Below are 27,988 nucleotides of genomic sequence, written 5' to 3'. Positions count from 1 at the left end.
GCAGATTTCCCTTGCTGACAGCTTTAGGGCCATAATATCAAATCTGCCTCTTAAACCTGGCCTCTTCGGCGTGTTTTTCGCCTGTATGTTTTGCCTCTGACCTCCTGTTTCTGACTGTGTGTTGCATTTCATTTTTGCTGGTTTTAGAACTCTGGGCACTTTACCACTGCAGAGCAGTGCAAAAGTGAAAGTGCTCCCTGCGTAATTTTTGATTATAATTGGTTATCCACGATTTACATATTTGATTTACTGGTAAGACCCCAGTAAAGTGCTACTGGTGGGCTAGCAGCACTGGTTGTTCCATCCATATGAGTAGCTCTGGAACCATGTTTTAGACCTGCCACAGCAGTGTTTGTGAGTGCAGATTTAAGCTGCCATGTCGACCTTGCAAGTGCACCCACTTGCAAGGCCCAAGCCTTCCCTTTTATTACATGTAAGGCACCCCTAACATAGGCCCAAGGTAGCTCCATGGGCAGGATGCAGTGTATGTGAAAGGTAGGATATGTACTGGTGTGGTTTTCATGTCCTGATAGTGGAATACTGCCAATTTCGTTTTTCACTATTGCAAGGCCTAGCTCTCCCATAGGTTATTATTTAAGCAGCCTTGTAACCTTTTACAAGTGTAACATCCAATTAGAGACCCCCATTTCTAACACTTCCCCAGGTCTGCAAGTAGTGTGCGGGCCTAATTTTTGCACCTTCATGTCCTTTTGGTGGGACAGAAGGGGCCCCTTTCATAACACAGATGGCGCAAGAGCAAATGTAACACTCGCGCAATCTCAGTGGGAGGTTCCCTCCTTTGCATGGGATGTGACCCCATGCAAATGAGAAAACAATTTGCCTCTGCATTTATACAGCATTATAGAAGCAGATTCAGAGGCTAAAAAGCTGTTAAGGGGCGCACTGATTGTGAGCCACAAAAAGGTGGTGCTCTGTCTGTGCACCTCTTGGCAGGGGGAAAGATGTTCCTATGGATCCCCATTATACCCCCTTGTAGGCAGTTGCAGTCACTACTGTAACCTTCTGCAGAGGGATCTGTGCCTCCCCCCGCCCTTCAAATGTTGGACGATTGACACTTGCACACAGTGAAAGGAGTACTGGTGGACCTAAACAGCTGGCCTGCCTTTCACCAAAGTGCTGTGCACCGGTCAGATGTGTGATTGCGACTGTAGAGGGGACAGCATATTCATAATGATAGAGCGCATCTGTGATATGGATCAGAGTTCAAGTGGCCTGACACATTAACAGCCTCAAATGCCACAGTGTTTGCGAATCACCCCCCCACATTCACAAGCTCAGGGCGCATATATGCCAGGTCCTGTGGCGTAACAAAATTCAATAAATTCTCACTTATTAACGGCCTTAGTAGCCTGCTGGATGCATCTTATGGACTTCATTGGCATTCCCTATAAACAGACTGAATGAGGAAATCTTCAAGTGCGCCTCCCTCAATAGCGGTCTTGGTGGACTTCGGTAGCTCCAACTCATTGCAACAAGCCCATTTTAGTGTACACATTGTCTGTGAAGAATTTTCAAATCTCGTTCATTACAGCTCTCCTCCATGTAAACAAATAAAAAGGCTTCAGCCAGCACTCTTATGTTATCCATTCATTTATTGATAAAGCCTGTTGATCTCTTGTCATCATACAACTTTGACATTCACTGACTGGTGCTTAAAATAAAATATTGTTTTGTGGAAGTGGTTTTGCACATGTTTAACTCTTTAAAGATGGAGAGGTTTTTGTTCTGTCTGTGGATGGACATCCTTCCATTATCCAGTCCTTACTTCTTCTGCTTTTCTGTAGTCATAAGAAAAGAATGTGTCAGTATATTATATTCAAGAAAAGAGAAAGGTATTCAAGAGTCTGAGCATGTATAGATGGTATGGTGAAGACTTTACTAGGAGTGCACAATGCAAACTAGGAAGACCTCATGGTTCCTAGCTTAGATGTAGGAGTACAAAAAGTACTCTAACAAAGATATTAAACACTCATACTATATATTTTTGCATTTGTTTATTCCTGATAGACCAGTGGCGTAATATAGTTTGAGAGAGAAATATAAAACCTGTCAAATCAGTTACCTTCAAATAATAACACCTGGCCCAACATGGAGTCCACCATAACCATTAATGAGAAAGATTGTGATCGAAACAATGATGCAGTTAAATGTAGACCTGGGCGGAGTTCTGCTACGCAAAACTTTGTGAAGTGCTATAAAAACTCCACCGCCCTCCGCGGAGTGTCGTAAGTAACGCTGCTCGCACTGATTTCTTGCACCGGATCTTTGTCCCGTGCTGAAAAATCAATACAAAAGGCACAACGCGCAGCGCAAGAGGGTGCTGCTTTTTTCTGTCGCTCAAGTAGATGTTCTGCTCGAGCAGCAGCTTCCCCAATGCAAACGGCAGGTTTCTCAATGCAAGCTGTAGCGACCTGCTGCGACTGCCCACGTTGAGAAATCTTGCCGGGAGGTGGTCTAGAGTACGATTTTCCTTGCTTGAGCTCGCCAACGTTAACGAGAGGGAAAACTCCGCTTCGCGCCACTACGCTAAGTTTTTCGGAAATCCGCTCTCTACAAGAAGTGGGCAAAACTTTGCAAACTCTGTGTGCGGAGCAGAATTGTACGCACAGGCCTAGTTATATGCAACGTTATATGAACACAGTCCACTGTGGGGCTCTTTGTAACTAAACGGAATCCTCTAAATATAAATCAGGGGAAACCCACACTGAATGTATTATTTTGGCAGCCTAATGGAATGTTCCCATTTGGGTTGCATAAAACAGATATTGAGAGTGGAAAGGTTTCTGTTGCTGTTGTGTATTCTCCTACAATACAAATGCGAAAAGTAGTGTGACACATACAAAGTGCAGATGACGCAGTGCTAAGTGTGTGTATATAAAAATAAAAAGATATACAAAAGACACAATAAATCGTCCTTGGTTCGTTCCTAGGTCAAGATGTACAAACAAGCATGTGTGTGCAGTATAGCACAATGCGAATCACAAATAATCACAGAACCAATGGTGATGCAGTTATATGCAAGGCACCAGCAGGAACTGAAAGGGATATACCCAGACAGGATTGATACACTTGCACAGTGTGTGTCTCAATACCAGAGTAGCAAAGTATAGTTATGTGTAGGTACTAGTGGATGAATGTAAGGGAATATGGGTGATTATGCAGATTATGCATAAGGAGCTCTGTCAGAGTTGTGCATGAGCCAGTAACTACATAGGTCAGTGATAGTGGCTGCAAACCCAGGTGCTCGTGCAGATCTGGGTGTGTAGATGGTGCAGCCCATGGGCCCGTGACATGGCGCCTGCTTAAACTACTGCTCATGGTCTTTTCCAATGCTATTCATGATTTGCTGCTGTTGATTAAAGAACATTCCCACTTCTTACCTGTACCACAGGGGGCGCTGTACTCTACGATCGCGTACTCAGCTAAAACAAAAGCAAGAATGAGAGAGATTTATTGATATAGTTAATAGCATAAACCTACACAGTAGCCTTAATTGCACTTACTGCAGTGTAATTTGAAAGCATTTTATTTTGTATAGAAAAAAATAATTAAGTAATAACGAATGAGATATATTACGCTATTTAAATACTCAACCTATCGATCAAAAATCCCTACTCTTTTCTTAACATGTATTTCATTTTGTAAGACACATTATTTCGAATCATACTAGTGCAGCATTGGGTGGTTTCAATTTGTGCGGCTCTCAACCCAGAACGCCCATGCCAATATTTTGGCAACATTGTGCAGAACTTTCTATTTATGCAGCTCGTCATAGATTGTAGATCGCCATGAACTCAGCAAACATCTGCCCTACGTGTGTTTTTGGTGAAAATATCTTCCTGGTACTATTTACCAACACCTACCTGTTTTTGTGCACTCATTCACACTAAGTGAAAGAGGCCACTTATTTTAACCAGGGATTTCTTTCTGCACTCTGTACCATGGCCCATCTCCCCACTGCTGGTGGCCATGAGAAGTGCTAGAATATATACATGTGATCATCTTCCACACTGCAGCCTTTCCCAATGGAACTGCATGTGCTTGTTGGACTAGGAAATTGCTGCTTAGTAGAACCATTCAGTCCAATGATTGTGAACTGAACTGGCTGACTTATGTTGCCCCAACTGAATTACTACTGGAAGATGGGGACCCCAGTGTAAGAAATTTCTACAGAAACAATTATACAGCACATGCACACATTAGGAAATATTCTATTTAATTATCTAGCATAGATATTTACAAACATCGAAATTTAAATTTTAATGGGAAGGTTGGAGCTTTTCAAAATGTGATTTTTAGTTCTTAAAAATGAAGAGACGCTAGACTCTAGCACAGGGGTCTCTAACTTGTTCAATAATTAGAACTACTTCTGAACAACGAATAAAGTACTGAGCTGCTAATGACTTTAATTGTTAGTGCAGTAGTGACCACATCAGATATGACCATAATAGCAATCACACCATGCAGGATTATAATAGTGACAATCCAGATGTATGTTACAATATAAGTGCCAAAATATCAGCCAAAATTTCAAATCCAGAACACTGATTACATAATATCATAAATCTACTTATACATTGGTGAGTATGGAATTACTGTTCTTAGCTCCATTTGGATGTACCTTAAGTATATACCTATATATCAAGATAAATAGCTTTAGAGTTACAAATATCAATACAACTATCCTTACCTATATATCCTTACCTTAATAATGTTGTAATTATCAATTTTCTGGATACAATATGTTGGTAGTTTTGTGATAGAACACCAACCACCGGAACACATAAGATGGCGTTAGCAACAGAAATGTTGGGAAAATATTATCAATATAAATTGCCTTTACATGCCCCCAAAGCTCCATGATCAATTCCAGAATCCTTCACATGGTGTCGGGCTGCCCGACTATCTCTGCCTACTGGTGCCAACCGACACAAGAATAGGCAGAGGTCATGCATCACCCAAGACTCAAAACATTAGAGAGCAGTTTGCTGGGCCTTTAACTCAGAACCTCGACTAGTAAGGTGGGCTCCAAATTTACTGACCGAGGGGGTGGAGAAGGGCACTGTTGCTGACCAGACGAGTGATCTTCACCAGATGGCTCGCAACAAGACAGATGGTAGGAGGAAATTATAAAGCGGACAACAGCAGAGGAGTATGCCCTGCCAATGGAAGAACAATGTGTCCTAAGACGTAGACCTGCGACCCTCACTGCCAACCATACTAGACAGGAGGGAAAGACACTGGAATCACAATCTCCTGCGTCGAACACCACATTGGCCAGCACTACACACTCAGCAAGGGAAGTAGACTGCTGAACAACGACTGATGACGGGGTGGGTGCGGATCGAACAAGACATGAGGGAGGGATATTCGACTTGCAAGATGGAAGCGCCCTGATTGGGAAGGACTAGTTAATACGTTTATATTGTTTCAAAGTTAACTTCTGCAATGAATATCGATTTGTTAAATTTAGTCAACAGAGATGCTATTAATGTAGACAACATGCACTCCTTGTAACACAATCACAGTCTAAAATGTCAGAAATTCTGTACAATGAAGCCCCTGCATGGCTGCATTACTGCATGTATCATGTACTGACAGAGAGGAACAAGGGCGGTTCCAGCATTGGGGCGTTGCCCCACTGATATTTGTCCCCCTGGACCTCTGTACATGTGAATAAATATACACAGTAAAGAAAACTTATAATAATGGACACTGATTCAAAAAAGCGTGACTCGCGAGTCAATCAATCAATCAATAGTTCTTTATTTGGTTGTTAAAAACACCATAAAAGCATATATACACAATACAGAATTTTAAAAAGACAATTAAATCAACATCATGAGAACTTTTGATGAGAAGAGGAAAGCATATCACATGAGGAGTACATAGCTTCTTGGCATCACAGTTTAAGCCTGTCCTTTAGTTAGTCTCAATCTCATTGCGACTTTAATAAAATTCAATATACAGCACAAAGTCAATGGTTCAGCTGCCCTTTGTAAAAATAGTAGCGCTGGTTTAGCTTGAATCAGATTGGCCCTTTTCAAAATATTAATTAAGAAACTTCGCCTTGCAATGGAATAAAAAGAGCAAAAAAATACAAAACTCGCGAGTCAGCATTCAGCCGCAGGCACGGCAGTGGCTCTCAAGGGGGATGGGGCTTCAATTAAGTTGATAGGCAGGCACACATGGGTCACAGGCCGTGAGCGCACAGCACCAAGGCCAAACAGTGCGCATGTCGGGTTGAATGGCTGCCTTTCTCCGGCCAGCCAAACATGCGCACTAGAGGGTTCTCCGCTCTGTACATTAGTGAGTGGGGGTTGCTCAAAGGCGCAGAACCCCAGTCTCTTAATGAGTGGTGAGTTTGCCTACTCAGGCCAATACTGGCTCTGCTCTTATGCTGTCTAACAGCAAGGGATCAGTGTCAGGACTGAGAGACACATTTGCTGGGGCCTAGTCTAGGCTTCTGGTTCTCTGTTTGTGCACATTGCGCTGAGGGGTGAGAGGTTCTGCTCACAAAGTAATGACCAATCGCTGTAATGGCTTATTATCAAGCAATGCAGTGATTGTCCATTTCTTCCGTTATTGGGCTGATGCTTGCCCACTGCCTGACTCTCTATCTTCCCCCTCTTGGAGAGCGAGCAGGATGGAGTCAAACCACACCTGTGACCTTACAGCTGCTGTGGCCAGACAGGCCCGAATCGAGCCTTGTGTGTGACTGTGATCACCACCACGAAGATCCGACTCCGCAGTCGAGTGGACAGTCAGTGGACTTGGGTCACTAATAGCCAGCCAGGGCCACTTAACCCTGAACAAAAATAGGTGGCACAAATTATTGTGTAAAAATGTAATATTGTCATTATTGTGTATATTATGTGGAAGTGGAACTGGATAAAGGAAGGCAGCAATGGTTTCTCGGCAAGTGTTTAGTGGTGATGGGGAGGAGAAGCGAGGTGAGGTTGGATTCAGTAACATTCAGTGTGGTTGGTGGTTTGGTCGGGTCATCACTAATAATAATTGTGTGTATGGAACAGTTGTAGGGTTGGTTTAAACCTTCCTTTCCTATGTCACTCCACCTTTACGATCAATGTGCCTTTGTGTCCGTCTCTTGTCTGGAGCATGGATACCTGTGGCTTTTGCCACCCTATAAATTGAAACTTCAGTCGCCAAAGAAGGCCCGTAACTTCCACTATGTGCCAAGCTAGAGCATTGATTACATACCATGACTTCTAGGTCAACCGTATTTACCATATTTGTCATTTTTAGCAAGTTATAGAGTGCTAATCATGTGACGAAACAGAAATAACATGTACAAAATTGTTGCTAGAATCGTGTGTGTCCACTGTGCCCTGTATTTCAGCAAACTGTGAACAAACCCACCACAAAAAGCCATCTGTTGATGACACAAATGTTATTTGTGCCCTAAGTTGGCAGCAATGCTTACTGAGAATTTTGTGTATCCTTTGTAGTCTGGAAATTCTAGCTCTATTGAATATAGCATAGATCAAAGCATAACTTGAGTAACTAATAATATGCACTGTATATGCGTGTTTATAATTGAGGTGGTCTGGTACTGTGATGGGGGGCTGGCACAGTTTGCCCGTCTTCCGTCTCTTTAATATGGTACCAGAAACACAGTCAAAGGATAGCCCTAGTAGACATCTTTTTTTCCATGGAGTATGTTGATTGAGCCACATTTTATTGTCCCCTCTTTCGTTGCCGCGTAGTTAATCAGTCCCATGTCCTGTGCGATCACCCAAAGCAGCTGAGTGTCAATCAGCACTACTACCAGCAAGGTGAGATAATGGAGTTCCCTCATCAGGATGGGGGTGATGTGATCATATTTCTTCATCCTCGGAATGAAACTTACAGTGCCTTTTAGGGTGTCCTACTGCCTTTTAATGTTTATTCCTTGCTGTCTCTTGTATATCCTCAGTAGATTTCATTTGTAAAGGTATATCAATAAATAAAGAAATCTGTGAGTTACTCAGCATTGTTATCTCAAAGTCTGTTATGAAGTTTGGTGGTTATACTGAATAAGCAACTACCTACATCATTATCATATGAAATCTCTTTATTGATGTCATACTCATAACTACACTTTCACAACTGCCTTATTAACCTTCTTGCTTTCTAAAATTTGCTTGAAAATGCACCGTTTGGCAACTCTTTTTCCAAAATATTCTCGGGGGAGAACCCCATCGAATCCCCCCTTATGATGGTCAGGCTCGGTCTCTATGCTTACTCGCCACAGGTCACTCATCCAGAACTTTTAAATATCACCACCCGCCACTCAAGAGGAAGTAAATGCGATTACTAAAATCAATAAAAAAGATATTTAAAAATATATAAAATGCCTCTGCATGACTAACGAAATAACAGCCACAGCAACAAGTGTTGCTCTAGCATATCACATTGTTGTTTTTTTCAGGGCCTCTCTACACTTTGCAAGTGCGGGTATTCTGGCAAATGCTAGATCTTAATAAGGATAATGTTACTTACCCAGTAAGCCTCTGTTCTTGGCATGTACACCTGTAGATTCACATGCTTTGCATACTCCTGCCATCAAGTGTTGGGTCTGGATGTTTGCAAGTTGTTTTTGATCGAAGAAGAATTTCCAGTCATGAGGTAGGTGACTCCTCCTTTCGGTGATAGTGCGCATGGGCATCGACTCCATTGTTAGATTGTTTTCCCGCAAAGGGTGAGAATGGAGTTAGTAAGCAAAGAATAGAGATGTCCATGCGTGTGCATATACAGTAAGAGAGAACTGCAACAGATACAGGTACCTGGGGAGGTGGATGGGTGCATGTGAATCTACAGCTGTACAAGCCAAGAACAGATGCTTACTGGGTAAGTACCATTATCCGTTCGAGTCATGTGAGCTGTAGATCACATGCTTTGCATAGACTATACATCAGTATTCTCCCAAAGCAGTGGCTAACCTGTAGCTGTTGGAGTTGTGTGAAAGAGTGCTGCCTGGCCCACATTAGCTTGTGTCTGGCTAACACATCTACACAATAGTGCTTGGTGAATGTGTGTGATGTAGACCATGTTGCAGCCTTTCAAATGTCAACTATGGAGATGTTTCCTAAGAAAGCCATAGTAGCCCCTATTTTGCTAGTGGAATGCGCTCTAGTGGGTATTGTTAATGTTCTTTTTGCTTTTGCAGAACAAGTCTGAATGCATTTGACATTTCATCTGGCAATACCTGACTTGGATATGGGATTGCCCTTGTGTGGTGTTGCAAAAGCAAAGAACAGTTGTTTAGTTTTACAAAATGATTTTGTTCTTTCAATTAAATATAAAAGGGCTCTGAATCAGGTTGAGGAAAGAATACAGGTAGCTCAACCGACTGATTAATGCGAAAGGCAGAAACTACCTTAGGTAGAAACTTGGGGTTAGTACGAAGAACCCCTTAGTCTCTGTGCAGTTGGAAAAAAGGTTCTTCTATGGTTAGTGCCTGTAGTTCACCCACTCTGGAATACGGTTTTCCAGGAGAGAAACTGTAATCCACATTTATGCATGGGTTCAAAGGGTGGGCCCAATAGTCTTGTGAGGACGATGTTAAGATTCCACGCTGGGGCAGGTGGAAGTCTTGGTGGGATAACTCTTTTAAGTCCTTCCATGAAAGCTTTGATTACTGGCACTCTAAAAAGAGATAAATACTGCCTATTTTGTAGGTATGCAGCTATTGGAGCGAGATGAGGTCGGATAGAGGTGTAGGCTAACCCTGACTGCTGCAAATAACAAATTATATTTTGTATTGAAGCATCAAGCGGATTGATGTTGTTATTATTGCAATAGATAACAAAACATTTCCATTTAGCTGCATAACATGCTCTTCTGGCCTATCTAATGATGCTCATACAGTCTGGTGGGAGATTTAGATAGCCAACTCTATGACTTCAGGAGCCAGATCGCGAGGTTCAGTTGTTTGGGATCAGGGTGTCTGAATTCTCCATGGCTCCGTGTGAGGAGACTGGATGTGAGGTGCAGTTTATGATGTGGAACTAGTGACAGCTCCAACAGGGTTATGAACCAAGGTTGATGGGCCCATGTGGGAGCGACTAGGATCAGTGTGAGGGATGTTTGCCTGAGCTTCCGGACCACTAATGGAATGAGTGGGAGAGGCGTAAAAGCATAAGCAAATATACATGACCAGTTTATCCGTAGGGCATTGCCTTTGGAGAGTGGTTGTGGATACTTGGAGGCAAAGTTTGGGCATTTTGCGTTTTGGTGTGTGGCAAAAAGATCTATTTGAGGGACTCCCCAACTTTGAAAGTATTGGAGGAGAACTTGAGGGTGAAGTTGCCATTCGTGGATTTGCTGTCTCTGTCTGCTTAGAAGATCGGCAATCTAATTGTTTACACCTGGGAGGTGATCTGCTAGGAGATAGATTTTGTGGTGAATGAACCCCTTCCAAATATCTTGAGCCAATTGCGACATTTGGAGAGAGTGTGTGTCCCCCATTTTTGTATATAATACATAGCTGTCATATTGTATGGCCTAGGACAGCTCTGATGACCAGGTGTGAGAAGTTGGCCTGGTATATGATGTTCACTAGTTAAAGTGACCACCTCGTACCATGCCAAGCAACCCTTATGGTGTGGTTGTAAGTCAACCTTTTCGGACTAGCTGCCCTAGTGGTAGCGTAGGCTAAGCAGTCTTTCAGGCTAAACTCGTTTTGGCATGTTAAGCAGCTGTTTTACCATATGTAACCCCCCTTTATACCAATGAAAGGACACCACACAGATATATATTCAAAATATATATGTATTTATTTCTCAAAGTATCCCCTAGACTCTTTATGAGCACAGGAGCACAAATCGTTAAAACAAGAAGTATCACAATATACAGAAGTTGCACTTTATATGGATAGGCCCTGGTGGCCACTCGAACCATATACTAAAATAGTGGTATAAGTACCACGAATAGGAAAGGTAGAAGGCCTAGGGCCTCTAGAATCGCTGGGCCTACAAGGAGCTAACTTTAGTTAGTGACCAGGAGGTCCACGGGTCGCGTGTGCAGTGAGGAAAGTTACACGCGGGCTCCCATAGGTTTTCAATGGGTGCGTAAAGTTCAAAAGTTACTGCTAGAAGGGTTTTCCGAGTGGCCTACGAACTCAAGACTTAAAACACAGACATTAGAGATGTTACTCTACACTTGTGCACCGGAGTGCCAGCTTTACCTCACCCACAGGAAGCGGGTGCATAGGGCTCAAAGTGCGTCGGGTTTCGACTATCTGTTCAATGGAGCCTGTCGTCAAAGATGCTGCAGGCGGCCGGTCCAGAAGAGATGAGGTGGATCCAAGGATGGATCGGAAGTGTTGAAGACCTGAAAGCAGAGGGGACAATGTTCACAGTCACTAGCCAGTGACCGGCGTGGCACCAGGAAGGTACCAGGCGATGTTGGGTGCAAACAGGTGAAGAGAGGAAGCTTGTCTCCGCAGCCACGTGGTCCCTGAAGGTCGACGACGTCCAGGAGTCGAGTCACGAGCTGTCCCACGCAGGCTCTCGCTGTCGGCGGCGTTGGCGACTTGAAAGAAGCAAACAAGCCTTGGCAAAAGCAGGAGTCGTGGAAAGTGGTGAAAGCTTGTAGTTCTGACCAGCAAGGTCAGAGGGGCTGCTCCTTTGGAGGGCAGCAGGGGCCAGTCTGGGGCAACCAGACCAGCGTCGTAGTTTTCTAGTTAGGTCGCCAAAAATGGCCACTAGCCAACGGGCCAGGGACCGGGCAGGCGCGTTGAGTTGCAAAATGCAGAAGGGCCCCACGTAGATCGTGGAGATGCTGGAGGGCTCACCTTTGATGCAGATGCTGCTCGGGTGTTGGGCTTCTCAGGACCCAAAGCACAACTTGGAGGGAACCTCGGTTGTCGCGCTTGCAGCTCGTCGAGTGTCTTTCAAGATGGCTGGCTCCACGTGTCTCGGTGCCTCCACGGGTTCCTTCTTTGCAGGGACTGTGGATCGGGCGGTGAGAGGTCTGGAGGTCCAGGTCTTGTTGGGCTCTGGGCACGGGCTCCGGCGGGAGGCGGCGGCAAAGCAGACGTCGATTCGCTGGTTGGTGCTTGCGTTAGCAAGATGGTCACTCCCTGACCATAGGGGAGATTTTCCTTCAGTCTTCTGTGCAGCAGAATGTCGAAGTTCCCGTCTTCTTCTTAGTTTCAAGTTGATTCCAGGATGTCTGAAGTCTTAGGACACAGCTCCTACCTTTAAGCGGATTCTAGGGGCCGGACTACCTGCTAGGTCCCTCCCTAAGGGTGGGACCAGGAAGGGGGGTGGTTACACCCCCAATCCTTTGTCCAGCTCGCCCCAGGCCCGGGACTGGTGTGCCTCAGGACCGGTTTGGACTGGCATATGCACCGAGGCTCCTTGTGAGCCTCAGGCATGTCTGGTTCTATTCAAGCCCTACCTGACCAATACACAAAACCCTGTCTGGGGTGGTGCTCGCACATCCCCTGGCAGGAAACCCTTTGTCCACGTCTCCCAAGCTGGAAGGACTCCCAGCAGCAGCAGGGCAGACTTGTGTCTGTGGTGGCAGCGTCCATTTTGTGGAGCTGAGGCTATGTCTGATTTTACCCGGGTTTCAGGATCTGTACATGTCGTGTCCCTCTAGAAGGGTGGAATGCTAACCCCGTTGCCAGAATTGGTGAGGGGTTAGTATTCCAATTCGTATGACACCTTACTCGACATGTTTTGATAAAGCCAAACCAAAGTTAGCATTTAACCGCGAGGTTCATAATGCACTTAAGAGTATATGGTATGGCGATATCTGGAAACGGTAGAAGGAAGTTGTTCCGACCACTGCAGACAGGCCCAGCTCATGCCAGAGCACCATCTCACATATAACCAAGCACTCTGCCTTCAGTTTGGACAATAAACTCTTTGGAGTAGTCAGGACTTTTCAGGATAGGTGCAGAGCACATGGCCTGCTTCAGGTCATCAAATGCCTTTTGACAGCTTACTGTCCACTGAACCTTCTTGGGCATCTTCTTCGATGTCAGATCATTAAGAGGAGTCACAATGGACCCATAGTTCTTAACAAACTTCCTGTAGTACCCAGTCAAGCCCAAGAAAGCTCGAACTTGAGTCTGGGTGGTTGGAGGAGACCAGTCCTTGATGGATTGTATCTTGCTCTCCAGTGGTTGAACTTGGCCCCCACCTACAAGGTGGCCCAAGTACACAACCTTACTCTGCCCTATCTGGCACTTAGTGCCTTGATAGTGAGGCCTGCCTTTTGCAGGGCCTCAAGTACCTTCTTCAGGTGGATCAGGTGATCCTCCCAGGTGGAGCTAAAGACAGCAATGTCATCAAGATATGCTGCGCAAAAGTCATCCAACCCAGTAAGGACTTGATTCACCAACCTTTGGAAGGTGGCAGGTGCATTCTTCAGACCAAAGGGCATCACCACAAATTGGTAGTGCCCTCCTGGGGTTGAAAATGCTGTTTTGGCCTTAGACTCCTCAGCTAACCTGATTTGCCAATAGCCAGCTGTCAAATCAAATGTGCTCAAAAACGTAGCCGAAGCCAGTTTATCTATGAGCTCATCTGCCCTTGGAATGGGATGTGCATCTGTCCTAGTGACAGCGTTGAGTCCTCTGTAATCCACACAGAACCTCATCTCTCTCTTGCCATCTTTGGTGTGAGGTTTGGGGACTAGAACCACTGGGCTAGCCCAAGGGCTCTCTGAGGGCTCAATGACACCCAGTTCCAGCATTTTGTGTACCTCAGTCTTTATACAGTCCCTGACGTGGTCAGGTTGCCTGTAAAGTTTGTTCTTCACAGGAAGACTGTCACCAGTGTCCACCACATGGGTACACCAGTCAGTTTGACTAGGTATCAGCGAGAACATATGCTGAAATGATTGTAGAACTTGTCTACACTCAATCTGCTGATGCTCAGTGAGGTTGCCTCCAAGGGTCACTCCTTCAACTGAACCATCTTCAGGGTTCTGAGACAACAGGTCTGGGAGAGGGTCACTCTCTTCCTCCTGTCCCTCGTCTGTAGCCATGAGCAAGCCCATGTCTGCCCTGTCAACATATGCTTTTAACCTGTTAACATGGAGTACCCTGTGGGGACTCCTGGGAGTGCCTAGGTCGACCAAGTAGGTGACCTCTCCCTTCTTTTCCAGGATTGTATGGGGTCCAGACCATTTGTCTTGGAGTGCTGCTGGGGCCACTGGCTCCAACACCCATACCTTCTGTCCTGGCTGAAACTCAACCAAGACAGCCTTTTGGTCATGCCAAGCTTTCTGTAAGGCCTGGCTTGCCTCAAGGTTTTTGGATGCCTTCTCCATGTACTCAGCCATCCGGGAGCGGAGACCAAGTACATAATCCACTATGTCTTGTTTAGGCTTTTTGAGAGGTAACTCCCATCCTTCCTTCACTAAACCCAGTGGGCCTCTCACAGGGTGCCCAAATAACAATTCAAAGGGGCTGTAGCCAACTCCTTTTTGTGGGACCTCTCTGTAAGCAAACAGAAGGCAGGGTAGAAGGATGTCCCATCTTCGCCTGAGCTTTTCAGGTAATCCTTTGATCATACCCTTTAGGGTCTTGTTAAATCGCTCAACAAGCCCATTGCATGGTGGGTGATAAGGGGTGGTGAACTTGTAGTTGACACCACATTCCTTCCACATAGCTGTCAAGTATCCTGACATGAAGTTTGTACCTCTGTCAGAAACCACCTCCTTAGGAAACCCCACTCTGGAAAAGACTCCCAGTAAGGCCCTGGCCACAACAGGAGCTGTCGTGGTCCTAAGGGGAATTGCCTCTGGATACCTGGTGGCATGATCCACTACCACCAGTATAAATCTGTGCCCAGATGCAGTGGGGGGATCCATGGGACCCACTATATCTATCCCCACTCTTTCAAAGGGGACCCCCACCACCGGTAGTGGTATCAGGGGGGCCTTTGTTGTGCCACCTGTCTTGCCACTGGCTTGGCAGGTCACACAGGAGCGACAAAACTCCTTGGTATCTTCATTCATGTGAGGCCAGTGAAAGTGAGGGACAAGCCTGTCCCAAGTCTTGTTCTGGCCTAAGTGTCCTGCTAGAGGAATATCATGGGCCAAGGTAAGAAGGAAGCCCCTAAATTGCAGAGGTATAACCAACCTCCTGGTCGCACCAGGTTTTGGGTCTCTAGCCTCTGAATAAAGGAGCCCATCATCCCAATACACTTTATGGGTACCTTGAGCATTCCCAGCAGCCTCAGCAGCAGCCAGCTGTCTGAGGGGTTCAAGAGATGGACAGGATAACTGAGCCTGCCCCAAGTCTGCCCTAGAAGGTCCCCCTGTCCCCAGAAACTCAACCTGGTCAGGTTCAAGCTCTTCAGGGACAGCTCCTTCAAGGGTCTCGAGATCACCTTCCTGGGAAGTCTGATCCTCACTTGTAGGCAGGGGGGAAGGCACAGCCTTAACCCTCCTGTTCTTCTTCTTGGTAGGTGCTTGGTCCATTGTTCCAGGATCCAAGACCTGAGGTTCAGTAAGGCACTTTTTGGCCTGTGACCTGGTCACAGCAAGGACATGTGGTGATATACCTAACATCTCTGCATGTGTCCTGTACTCCACTTCTGACCATAGAGAACTCTCTAGGTCATTGCCCAACAAACATTCTACTGGGAGGTCTGCACTAACCACAACCCTTTTGAGGCCATTTACCCCTCCCCATGAGAAGTTAACAACTGCCACGCTATGTGGAGTAGTGGCATTGCTGGCATTGGTCACCAGGTAATTCTCACCTGGGATGTACTGTCCAGGATCCACAAAGCCCGGTGTCACCATAGTGACACTGGCACATGTGTCCCTGTAGGCTTGAGCCACTTTTGAATTAATCAAAGGAGTCTGTCTGTACTTGCCCAAGTTACTGGGGCTCACAGTCAGGGACAAATCCATGTCCCCATCACAGATCAAGACTGCCTGTGTAAGGGTTCTGTCTAGGTCAGAATCTCCTTCAGTTCCAAAAGTGATTCCCACTACACCCTTTGTCTGGGGACCAACACTGCTAACCGTACTACTGGTTGGGGGCTCCACCCTTCTTACAATCACTAGTCCAGTGAGTTGTATTCTTGCAATGTTTGCACCAGGGTTTCTTTGGACCTTCTTTCTTCTTCCCTTTAGGTTGTTGGGACCCACCCTCATTAGTAATAGTTTGGGGCCCTGTTGAAGACTTCTGGTCTTTGGATTTCTGATCACCACCCTTCTGGTCTGTTTTCTTCTGATCACTCCCTTGGCCCTGGTTCTGGTTCTTTTGCTTAACCCTGGTTCTGACCCATTTGTCTGCCTTCTTTCCCAATTCTTGGGGAGAGGTCAGATCCGAGTCAACCAAGTGTTGATGCAGTTGCTGGTTTTGACAGTTATTTAAAATCTGTTCTCTCATCATCAAATTGTACAATCCTGTAAAATCTGAAACCTTACTTCCCAGCAACCAACCCTCCAAAGCCTTAGTGGCACATTCAACATATTCAGACCAGTCCTGAGTCTGTGTCTTCTGGGTATCTCTGAACATTAACCTGTACTGCTCAGTGGTTAAGCCTAACCCATCAACCAGGACACTCTTCAGGACTCCGTAGTTTCTGACATCCTCTTCTCTAACAGTGAGGAGTCTATCTCTGCCTCTACCTTCAAAGGAGAGCCAAAAGATTGCTGCCCACTGGTCCTCAGGAACCTGCTGCACTTTTCAGGCTCTCTCAAGAGCAGTCATCCATTTGTGGATGTCATCCCCACTTTTGTAGGGGGGCACAACCTTGGACAGGATCCTATTATCAAAGACCCTATCTTTGTCCTTGGGGACAATGCTGCCACCAGTGGGCCTAGACCCACTCTCTCTAGGTTGCCTAGCCTTGTTCAGTTTTTCTTCAATCAGGGCTACTTCTAACTCCTGTTTTCTGATCCTCAGCTGAGCTTCCTGCATTCTGGCCTCATGCTCCTTTCTCTGAGAGCTGGTCATCCTTCTTCTGGACTGACCCTGAGAGCCTCTAGAGGCATGAGAGGCATTAGAGTCACCTGAGTGATTCCTCTGTCTCCCAGACCCCTGGTTAAGTCCACTGGGGAAATTTAATGGGGGGAACCCATTGTCATTCCCTAACAGTCTTAAGTTAGCTGTGCCAAGTATAACACTTGGCACTGGGCTATTTCTCCCATCAGAATCGCTACTACTATCTGTATCGGTACCTGTGTCATTCTCATCCTCTGTAGCCTGATTCTCATCTGAGGGGTGGCTATCAGGAAGGGGTACTGCAGTAGCATCTTCAGAAGGAGGGCCTCCTGTTCCAGTCCCTGAGGAGCCTAACTGGGAAGCTTTCTTGAGAGCTCTCTGATCTTCATCAGCTTGCAAGAGTTCTCTGAGTTCAGCAGAGGTAGGGTTCTTGGGCTGTTTAAGGCCCCTAGAATTTGCCAACTGCCTAAGCTCATTCTGACTAAGGGTAGCAAAGATGGATGGTGCCCTCTGAGGTTCACTCTCGACAGAGACGGGTTCCTTGGTCCCCTCTGCTCCAGCCATTGCTCTTAAGTGTGGGTGGAAGTGTTGCAACTACCTACACTTGGGTTTTCCTACTAAACCTATCTAGTAGTTGTAGTCAGGGTGTGCTACTCCCTTTGCTCTACAACAACTAAGTTCAGTAGAACTTAAGTATATAACTATCTTGTTTTATATGTACCTAAAGGTACCTGTATGATCTTTCAATTGGTAACAAAGAGATTACAGAGGTAAAACACAACAAGCTCAAATCCAACCGCTGCTCACCAATGTGAGAAGTTGGCCTGGTATATGATGTTCACTAGTTAAAGTGACCACCTCGTACCATGCCAAGCAACCCTTATGGTGTGGTTGTAAGTCAACCTTTTCGGACTAGCTGCCCTAGTGGTAGCGTAGGCTAAGCAGTCTTTCAGGCTAAACTCGTTTTGGCATGTTAAGCAGCTGTTTTACCATATGTAACCCCCCTTTATACCAATGAAAGGACACCACACAGATATATATTCAAAATATATATGTGTTTATTTCTCAAAGTATCCCCTAGACTCTTTATGAGCACAGGAGCACAAATCGTTAAAACAAGAAGTATCACAATATACAGAAGTTGCACTTTATATGGATAGGCCCTGGTGGCCACTCGAACCATATACTAAAATAGTGGTATAAGTACCACAACAGGAAAGGTAGAAGGCCTAGGGCCTCTAGAATCGCTGGGCCTACAAGGAGCTAACTTTAGTTAGTGACCAGGAGGTCCACGGGTCGCGTGTGCAGTGAGGAAAGTTACACGCGGGCTCCCATAGGTTTTCAATGGGTGCGTAAAGTTAAAAAGTTACTGCTAGAAGGGTCTTCTGAGTGGCCTACGAACTCAAGACTTAAAACACAGACATTAGAGATGTTACTCTACACTTGTGCACAGGAGTGCCAGCTTTACATCACCCACAGGAAGCGGGTGCATAGGGCTCAAAGTGTGTCGGGTTTCGTCTATCTGTTCAATGGAGCCTGTCGTCAAGATGCTGCAGGCGGCCGGTCCAGAAGAGATGAGGTGGATCCAAGGATGGATCGGAAGTGTTGAAGACCTGAAAGCAGAGGGGACAATGTTCACAGTCACTAGCCAGTGACCGGCGTGGCACCAGGAAGGTACCAGGCGATGTCGGGTGCAAACAGGTGAAGAGAGGAAGCTTGTCTCCGCAGCCACGTGGTCCCTGAAGGTCGACGACGTCCAGGAGTCGAGTCACGAGCTGTCCCACGCAGGCTCTCGCTGTCGGCGGTGTTGGCGACTTGAAAGAAGCAAACAAGCCTTGGCAAAAGCAGGAGTTGTGGAAAGTGGTGAAAGCTTGTAGTTCTGACCAGCAAGGTCAGAGGGGCTGCTCCTTTGGAGGGCAGCAGGGGCCAGTCTGGGGCAACCAGACCAGCATTTTAGTTTTCTAGTTAGGTCGCCAAAAATGGCCACTAGCCAACGGGCCAGGGACCGGGCAGGCGCGTCGAGTTGCAAAATGCAGAAGGGCCCCACGTAGATCGTGGAGATGCTGGAGGGCTCACCTTTGATGCAGATGCTGCTCGGGTGTTGGGCTTCTCAGGACCCAAAGCACAACTTGGAGGGAACCTCGGTTGTCGCGCTTGCAGCTTGTCGAGTGTCTTTCAAGATGGCTGGCTCCACGTGTCTCGGTGCCTCCACGGGTTCCTTCTTTGCAGGGACTGTGGATCGGGCGGTGAGAGGTCTGGAGGTCCAGGTCTTGTTGGGCTCTGGGCACGGGCTCCGGCGGGAGGTGGCGGCACAGCAGACGTCGATTCGCTGGTTGGTGCTTGCGTTAGCAAGATGGTCACTCCCTGACCATAGGGGAGATTTTCCTTCAGTCTTCTGTGCAGCAGAATGTCGAAGTTCCCGTCTTCTTCTTAGTTTCAAGTTGATTCCAGGATGTCTGAAGTCTTAGGACACAGCTCCTACCTTTAAGCGGATTCTAGGGGCCGGACTACCTGCTAGGTCCCTCCCTAAGGTTGGGACCAGGAAGGGGGGTGGTTACACCCCCAATCCTTTGTCCAGCTCGCCCCAGGCCCAGGACTGGTGTGCCCCAGGACCGGTTTGGACTGGCATATGCACCGAGGCTCCTTGTGAGCCTCAGGCATGTCTGGTTCTATTCAAGCCCTACCTGACCAATACACAAAACCCTGTCTGGGGTGGTGCTCGCACCTCCCCTGGCAGGAAACCCTTTGTCCACGTCTCCCAAGCTGGAAGGACTCCCAGCAGCAGGAGGGCAGACTTGTGTCTGTGGTGGCAGCGTCCATTTTGTGGAGCTGAGGCTATTTCTGATTTTACCCGGGTTTCAGGATCTGTACATGTCGTGTCCCTCTAGAAGGGTGGAATGCTAACCCCGTCGCCAGAATTGGCGAGGGGTTAGTATTCCAATTCGTATGACACCTTACTCGACATGTTTTGATAAAGCCAAACCAAAGTTAGCATTTAACCGCGAGGTTCATAATGCACTTAAGAGTATATGGTATGGCGATATCTGGAAACGGTAGAAGGAAGTTGTTCCGACCACTGCAGACAGGCCCAGCTCATGCCAGAGCACCATCTCACATATAACCAAGCACTCTGCCTTCAGGATTGTTAAGGCCTGCCATAGGAGTGACTTATAGGTTATCATGCGTTCCATTTAAGGTTAGGCATAGGTATACTACACCTAAGTAAGAGGTGGATACACCAACTTACCCCAGCTGAGTGATCAGCCAGTTGTGTCAAATTGCTAGGCCAGGCCAGGGGTGGCACAATACATGCTTCAGCCCCTGCTAGGCCTCAGATACACCAATGCCCTGGGTACCTAGTGTACACTGGTACAGGGGCTCACAGGGTGATCCAGTTCCAATGGGTTATGCACCTAAAGTGCATAGTGTCAATTTAGTAGAGAGAACAGCAGGCTGGGGGTCTGATTAGCAGATCCACAGCCTCAATACGTCAAAAACCAGTGAAGCAAAAAGCAAAAATTTGGGGTGACCATAGGATAGCAGACCCTACTCTCCTACACCAGGTGAGTCTGAAATGCTTTGAGCGCTAGAAACACCGCTAGCAGCTCTACATGATTTATGTGGAGAGGTTTTTGCTGTTGACTCCACAGTCCTTGTACTGTGTGATGTTGAAGATGAGCCCCCCAACCAGTGAGGGACGCGTCTGCTGATAGCGTGGTCTGTGGAACTGGGTCTATGAAGGGCCGTTTTTTTGATACATTTTGTGAGTTCCACCACTCCAGAGAGCGATGAGTATGGCTGCTTACCAACACTAGATCGGTTAAAAGACCCTGCCATTGGTTCCACTGACTTGCTAAACATTCCTGGAGAGGACGCATGTGAAGCCTGACATGGGGAACAATTATGATGCAAGAGGCCATCATTTCCAGCAATTGCATATACACTCAAGCTGGTATTGAGTCTGTGGGCTGAAACAGGAGAACTAGAGCCTGAATATTGTGGATTCTGGCTGCATTGGGGAAGGTTAGTGCCCTTTGAGTATCTAAAGTGGCTCCTAGATAGTTCTGAGTGTTGCAAGGTTGAAGATGCGATTTCAACACATTGACTGTGAATCCCAGTTGGTGCAGTGACTGTATTGTCCTACGAGTGTGTTGTAGACACTTTCGATACGTACTGGCTTTGATGAGTCAGTCGTCCAAGTAGGGGAAGACATGAATGTGTTGTCTTCTTAGGTGAGCAGCGACCCCTGCCAGACACTTTGTAAAGACGGGAGTACTTTGAACTGGTAATGATGCCCCGCTACCACAAATCTGAGAGATTTACAATGAGCAGGATGTATTGGAATATGGAAGTAGGCATCCTTTAAGTCTAGAGTAGACAGAATGTCGCCCTGTTGTAGGAGTGGGAGCATTTGTTGAAGTGTTACCATGTGAAAATGGTCTGATTGTATGTAAAGAGTTAATTCTCTGAGGTCCAAGATAGCCATAAGAGACCCGTCCTTCTTGGGTATGAGAAAGTAGAAGGAGTATACTCCGATCTGGGGTATTGTGTTGGTACAGGCTCTGTAGCTCCTTTTAAAAGGAGAGACTGAACCTCTTGTTTGAGGAGGTGTAAGTGATCCGGTGACAATTTGTGTGAACATGGAGGAATGTTTGGAGGATTGTTGGTGAACTCCAGGCAATAACCAGAATGGATAATTTCCAGTACCCATTTGTCTGTAGTTATGGACTGCCAGACTGGTAGGAAATGTGAAAGACGCCCCCCACAGGTTTTAAATGGTCGGGGGAGTGTAGGCAAGTCACTGTTTGGTGTTCGAGGGGGAGGAGCATGTATTGGAACATCTACCTCTACCATTGCCATTGTTTCTTCTGTAACCCCCTCTGAAGTAACCCTTTGATGGAGAGGGTTGATTGTTGCCTTTTTAGATGGTGGTGGCGGTATCTGAGAAGGAAGTCTTGGACACTCCGCGGTAGAAGGAGCGCCGAAAGGAACCACATCCTGGGGTTAATTGAAGGGCTCCCATAGATTTTGCCACTTCTGTGTCCTTCTTCATTTTTTCTAGTGAGGAATCTACCACAGGGCCAAAGAGGTGTTCTTTGTCAAACGGTGTGTTCAGGATAGATGTTTGAACCTCTGGTCTAAATCCTGAAATACGTAACCAGGCATGCCTTCTTAAAAGGACGCTGGTATTCACAGCTCTAGCTGCAGTGTCTGGAGCATCTAGGGCGCACCTGATAGAATTATTGGAAATGAGCTGTCCCTCCTGCACTAGGTCTTGTGCCTTGGACTTGTGCTCATCAGGTAGAAATTGGAGCAAGTGCTCCATTTTATCCCAATGCAACCTGTCATATCTAGCTAACAGTGCTTATGTATTGGAGATGTGCCAAAAGTTCACAGCCTTAGAGGCTACCCTTTTCCCCGAAGCGTCTAGCAGCTTAGATTCTTTGTCTGGGGGTGGAGCATCTCCGGTTGTTTCTGAATTGGCCCTTTTGCATGCATTGGAAACTACCAAGGAATCCAATGGTAACTGGCCACTTATGTATGCTGGATCTGATGGAGCCAGCTTAAATTTCTTGTCTACCCTAGGATTGAGGATACGTGCCCTAACGGGATCATTAAGAATATCATCCACATGTCTAATCATACCCTTGAGCATGAGGAGTACTACTAAGAGTCTCGAACAGGAAATCCTCTTCCAGAGATTCCTTATGTAGCTGAACCGCATGGTAGTTAGCAGCTCTACCCAACAGTTCTATGTATCCTACACTGTCGTCTGGTGGGGAAGGTCTGTTAGGGTGCAGATCAGGGTCATTCCCTGTGGGGGAATTGGTGTTGTAATCTGTCCAAGGGTTTCCGGGTATTTGTTCATTATCCCCAGGCCCATCCCTATCATCCTGATCTTCAGGTGTATGTGGTGGTGAGTGCCCAGGTGAAATTAGTGAAGGTTGAAACTGAGGAGAAGGAGGTGATGGAAGAGGAGGAGAAGAAGGATTAGTACCAACATTTTTCCTTTTTAAAGGAATGTGGTAGACCTCTATTGTCTTATTGTTTGTTTTGTAGAAATGTGTCCAGTTGTTGGGGGAATATAGAGCTCCCTCTGTTTTGGATCCAGTTTGGGAGGTGGAGCATTGAAATGTTGCTCTTTGGATGGAATCGGCACATCTGTTTGTTGCGATGCCGAAGGTTTCGATGCCTGGGCTTTGGGTGCCGAGGTTTTCGGATCCCAAGACGTTTTCGGCATCGAAGTGGGTGGGGCGGAGCCTGACTTTGACATCGATCCCGAAGGTTTCGTCTCGTTTCCCATTTTTGAACTGCTCTGTTCGGAGCTGGAAGGTTTTGGAAGGTTTTGGGGTATGTTTTGGTGCCAAGCCAGACGGTGGGACGTCGGAAGCGGGGGTTGGACCGGAGCCCTCTTCTTTGGCTGAGGTGGACTTTGGGGCAAGGGAGGAACTGTACTCATGGTACGCTGCCCTTGTGAGATGTCTTCGTCCCCCTCGGAGCCATGGTCGGGGGTCGATATTGGGTCTTGTTCCTCTTTGGCTCCCATGGCGTCTCCGGTCTCTTGTTCCGAATCTTCCCCGAAGAGGTCCGGACTGGAACGTGTGTTGGCTCTGCATGTTGCGGTGTCGAGCCCGACGGTCGCGAAGCGTTTTCTTCGATCGGAAAGCCTTACACACTTCGCAGTCCTGTTCGCAGTCCTGTTCGCTGTGCTCTGGAGACAAGTACAGGTTGCACACTTGGTATGAGTCGGTGTGCGGAAACTTCGTGTGGCACCGAGGGCAGACTTTAAATCGAGTCCGTTCCATCTACTGCGAGGCGGACCGACGCGGGTATGCCTGAGGGCATTCCATGAGTTACCAGCTCAAAAGAAGGATTTTTCAGTAAATACGATACGCAGAGAATAGGATTATGCGATCGAAACAATACCGTAGAGGGCGAGTGTCTTGCGCATTGAGGGAACTCGGAGAAACGGTGTCGAACCGGAATGCAACAATTCACGTCCAGACCCGATGGCAGAAAAAAACTATCTAACAATGGAGTCGATGCCCATGCACACTATCACCGAAAGGAGGAGTCACCTACCTTGTGACTGGAAAGACTTCTTCGAAGAAAAACAATTTGCAAACATTCGGACCCAACACTAGATGGCAGGAGTATGCAAAGCATGTGACCTACATATATTTTTTGTTATCTTTTTCGTTTCCTCTTTGATTGTGCTCTGATAGATTAGGGTCATTTGAGGTCATCCCAAAATCTAGTGGTCCATTCCTTGAAAACACCTATTCAAAGAACACTACATCACATGCATTAACACTTCACAGACTGGCTACCTCTCCTATAACATAACATGTGTATTTGTAAAGCACACGTATCACCCAAGGGTATCAAGGCGCTGAATAACAGATGTTTATTGTTACCCAACTCAATGGTACTCATTTTATCGACCTCCGATGGATGAAAGGCTGAGTGGACCTGCCTGGATTTGAACCTGTGACCATGATGTCCAATGCAGGCCCCTACAGTGGACACATTAGTCCACTGAGCCACCAGACCTGGCTCATTGACTTTATGCTTGTCTTTGACCATCTACAGAACTTCACTGCCTTTTGGCTAGGTTTTCACTAAAGAAATACTACATACAAACAAAAAGGCATTCTTTTCATTAACTTTTCAACACATTTATCAACCAACTTAATTATGACAAATTCCAGCAATTGTATATTAGACATCCTATGGCAGGGGTTTCCAACCTGTTCTGTCATAAGAGCTACTTACGATCAATAAACATCATCCCAAGCTACTAATATCATTAGTGTTGTAATAGTTCTGAGAAGTTGGCCTGGTATATGCTGTCCACTAATTAAAGTGGGCACCTTGCACCAGTCCGCACGACCCTTATGATGTATGAGGTCAAAGATAACCTTTAGAAAGCTATCCTAGTGGTAGCTGTGGAGAGCAGCCTTCGGGTTTAATCTTGAAGGAATGTAAAGCAGCTTGTTTTACCAGAATATCACCTTTAGTATTAATTGAATGAAAGGAGAAACACACAGTAGTTATAAAAATATGTATTTATTTGTATAACACTCTCTAGTATCCTCTACACGAGGGTACAACACAAAGCACACAATAATTTAGCAAGGAAACAGTTGTGAGCAGCACAATACACAGTGGGCTCCAGGGGGAGACCAAACCATATACTAAAATAGTGGTATAAGAACCACGACTGGAGTCGAGACAAGGTCTAGAACACGTAGAATCGCTGGGACCCCAAGGAACCACCCAAGGTGAGTAGAAAGGGACCCCACGGAGGATGGGTGCAGTGTGTTACACGACCGCGGGCTCCGTACTATTCTATGGGGTAGTCGCGGTTACAATTTTAAAGGTTAAGGATAAGGGTGGGCGTAGTTCGCGAAGTAGCACTTCGCGAAGCTACGCAAAGTGAAGTTTGCACTACGCGAGCTACGCGTAGCACTTCGCGAACTGCGTAGTAACATGTTCGCACTGTGCAAGATGTTGTTTTCAATGATTGCACAGTGCGGACAAGCAACCGGCACTGTGCAATCATTGAAAATGGCATCTTGCACAGTGCGAGCTGTAGTTTTCTGCTGCTCGAGTAGATTTTTACTCGAGCGGCAGCTTTCTCAACGCGAACTGGTAGTTTCTCATCGCGAGCGGTCGCGAGCATACGCGACCCCTCGCAATGAGAAACCTGACCTCCTCGCGTTGGGAATCTCGCCGGGAGGTATATTTTCCATGCACGCGATCGCGAACAAGGAAAAAGTCTCGCCGGGATGTCATTTTGCTTGCTCGCAGTCGCCAACTTGATGTTGAGGACCGCGAGCAAGCAAAAAATGACCGCAGCACTACGCAACACTAAGCTACGCGTGTTCGCACTGTGCTACGTGCAGTTCGCGTAGTGCGAAGTAGCGCGAACTTCGCAAACTACGCGAGCGTAGCGTAGTGCTTCGCCCAGGCCTAGTTAAGGACCCTTCTCAGTGGACTTTGAGGATACCCTTTGGAACTGAGGAGGTTGGAGAGCCACCCCACCCATGGACACCTAAGTGCCCACGTTACCTATCCCAGAGGAGCCGGGTGCATAGGTCTGGAGTAGTGTCAGAAACTGCCGTCGTTTTCAATGGAGCGTTTCAAAGAAGAGCTGCTGCCGGGAACGAAGAAAGTGTCAGTTAGAATCCAAGGGTGGATTCGTGATGGAAGGAATCTGAAAGCAGAGGGGACAAAGTCTGGGTCACTTCAGGGAGTCCAGGGGCTCGGTAGACAAATGCCCCCCAAGATGTCGGGTGCTTCAGGTGCGAAGAAGGGATGCTTGACTCTGCAGCCACAAGGTCCAGGAGACGTCGAAGATGACCAGGAGCCGGAGGTGATCTGTCCCATGAAGGATGTCGAGTGCTGAGGGGTCAGTGTCCGGCGGGACCACCATCAAGCCTTGGAAAGTAACCCACGCAGGAAGGTCAAGCAGGTTACGGTGTGGACCAGCAAAGTCTAGGAGACTCACCAAGCAATGGAGAGTCAGGGCACATTTGGAGCAACCAGGAAAGCCCAACAGAATTCAAGATGACCCTCAGGAGGACCCACAGGCTGAATGACCAGGAGTCATGAGGGGACCTTGAGCAAGATTATAAAGTACCAGCCTGCGGAGCACTCGGTTCAAGGAGGCCGCACTTCTTTGGTGGAAATACTGCTCAGAATCAGGACTACTCGGAGTCCAATGCACAAGCTCGGGAATCGCCAACAAGCATATGCACTTGCAAAAGTACGCAGGGCACAGGGTTATGTGGTCCCCACGAGGGATACTGGCCTCAACATCGGTGAGAAGGCAGCTCAACCTCAAGGAACTTCGGAACCCACCTACTGTGTTGCTGGAGCCTCTGGAGTCCGCAGGAGCTCAGGATCAGCAGACCGGTCAGTTGCGTTACAGTGCGTGCAAATGCAGGGGAGAGACTTTTTCACCCCAAAGGAGATTCTTCAGTGTCTTCACTATTCCACAGGTCCTGCACGGAGCCTGTATGTTGCAAGAGCACAGACAATGCTTTGGACGGAGAGGGGGATGAAGTCGGGCCCAGTCGAAGTCCAGCGAAGTCCAGAGTGTCCAGACGGTCAAAGGTCAGTGGTTGCAGAATCTTGTCCACGTCAAATCTAAAGTCTTAAAGTCAGGTAAACCCTTATGTACCCACGGGAGAGGGTTGGGCAAATTCAGGGGACCCTCCAATGGGAGGGTCAGGACAGAGGGGCGATTACACCCATGTCCTTTGTCCAGTTTCGTGACAGAGCAGGAGCCAACGGCTCCCAGAACTGGTTTGAGCTGGACAATGCACAGGGACACCAAATGTGCCCTGGTGCAGACTTTCAGGCACTTGGACAGTGCTCCACCCAGCCCCAATGCACTAAATCCCATCTGACAGGATGCCTATTGTGCTGCCTTCTTCTGCTCGAGCTTGGCTCAGCAGCAGGAGGGCAGAAATGTGTCTCTGGTCGGCAGCATCCATTTTGTGCTGTCTGGGTTGAGAAGGCTGGCAACGGGAAGACCTGTGACCCTACGAAGCTTGCTTCTGAGGGGTGGAATCATACCTCCCACCTCGGTTACCGGTGTGGAGGTATGATTCCAAGGTGTTTGATGCCAAACACGACATGTTTTGTTTTCAGCCGTTTTCAAGATAGTATTTACTGCGAGGTTATAATGCACCTCTACCTGTATGTCTGGCTGAGTCACAGCTAAGTCAGGAGAATGGTCTCCGAAGGGTGAAAAGGGGCTCTACTTATGCAAGGGCACCTTCTCACATAAAATCCAGCACCCTGCCTTCAGGATTGTTAAGGCCTGCTATAGGGGTGACATAACCTTTACGTATAGTGACCTATAGATATAGTGAACCTACATCTAAAGTAAGTGGTGCAAGCACCATCTTACACAGGCTGCAGTAGTAGACCTGTAGTTCCATTTTACATGGCCTCTCATGGGTGGCATAATACTTGCTTCAGCCCACGGGAGACCTCTGGTGTACCTATGCCTTGGGTACATGTGTAGCA

At 47.0% G+C, this 27,988-nt stretch overlaps 1 protein-coding gene across 1 annotated transcript in view; it reads right to left on the bottom strand.

Moving 5' to 3' along the window:
• Positions 1-1,593: 1,593 nt before the first annotated feature.
• Positions 1,594-27,988, bottom strand: part of LOC146861876 (alpha-2-macroglobulin-like) — a 1,085,963-nt gene continuing 1,059,568 nt past the window's right edge. Inside the window, exons 36-37 of the mRNA XM_085641046.1 lie at positions 3,402-3,443; positions 1,594-1,799 (exon numbers count right to left, since the gene is read on the bottom strand). Coding sequence (XP_085497172.1) covers positions 1,783-1,799; positions 3,402-3,443 — 59 coding nt within the window. The 3' untranslated portion in view covers positions 1,594-1,782. The remainder of the gene's footprint in view (positions 1,800-3,401; positions 3,444-27,988) is intronic.

Source organism: Triturus cristatus, chromosome 2_2, assembly GCF_964204655.1.
Source record: "Triturus cristatus chromosome 2_2, aTriCri1.1, whole genome shotgun sequence".
NCBI classification, from domain to species: domain Eukaryota; kingdom Metazoa; phylum Chordata; class Amphibia; order Caudata; family Salamandridae; genus Triturus; species Triturus cristatus.
This window is presented reverse-complemented; position numbering and strand designations above follow the sequence as displayed.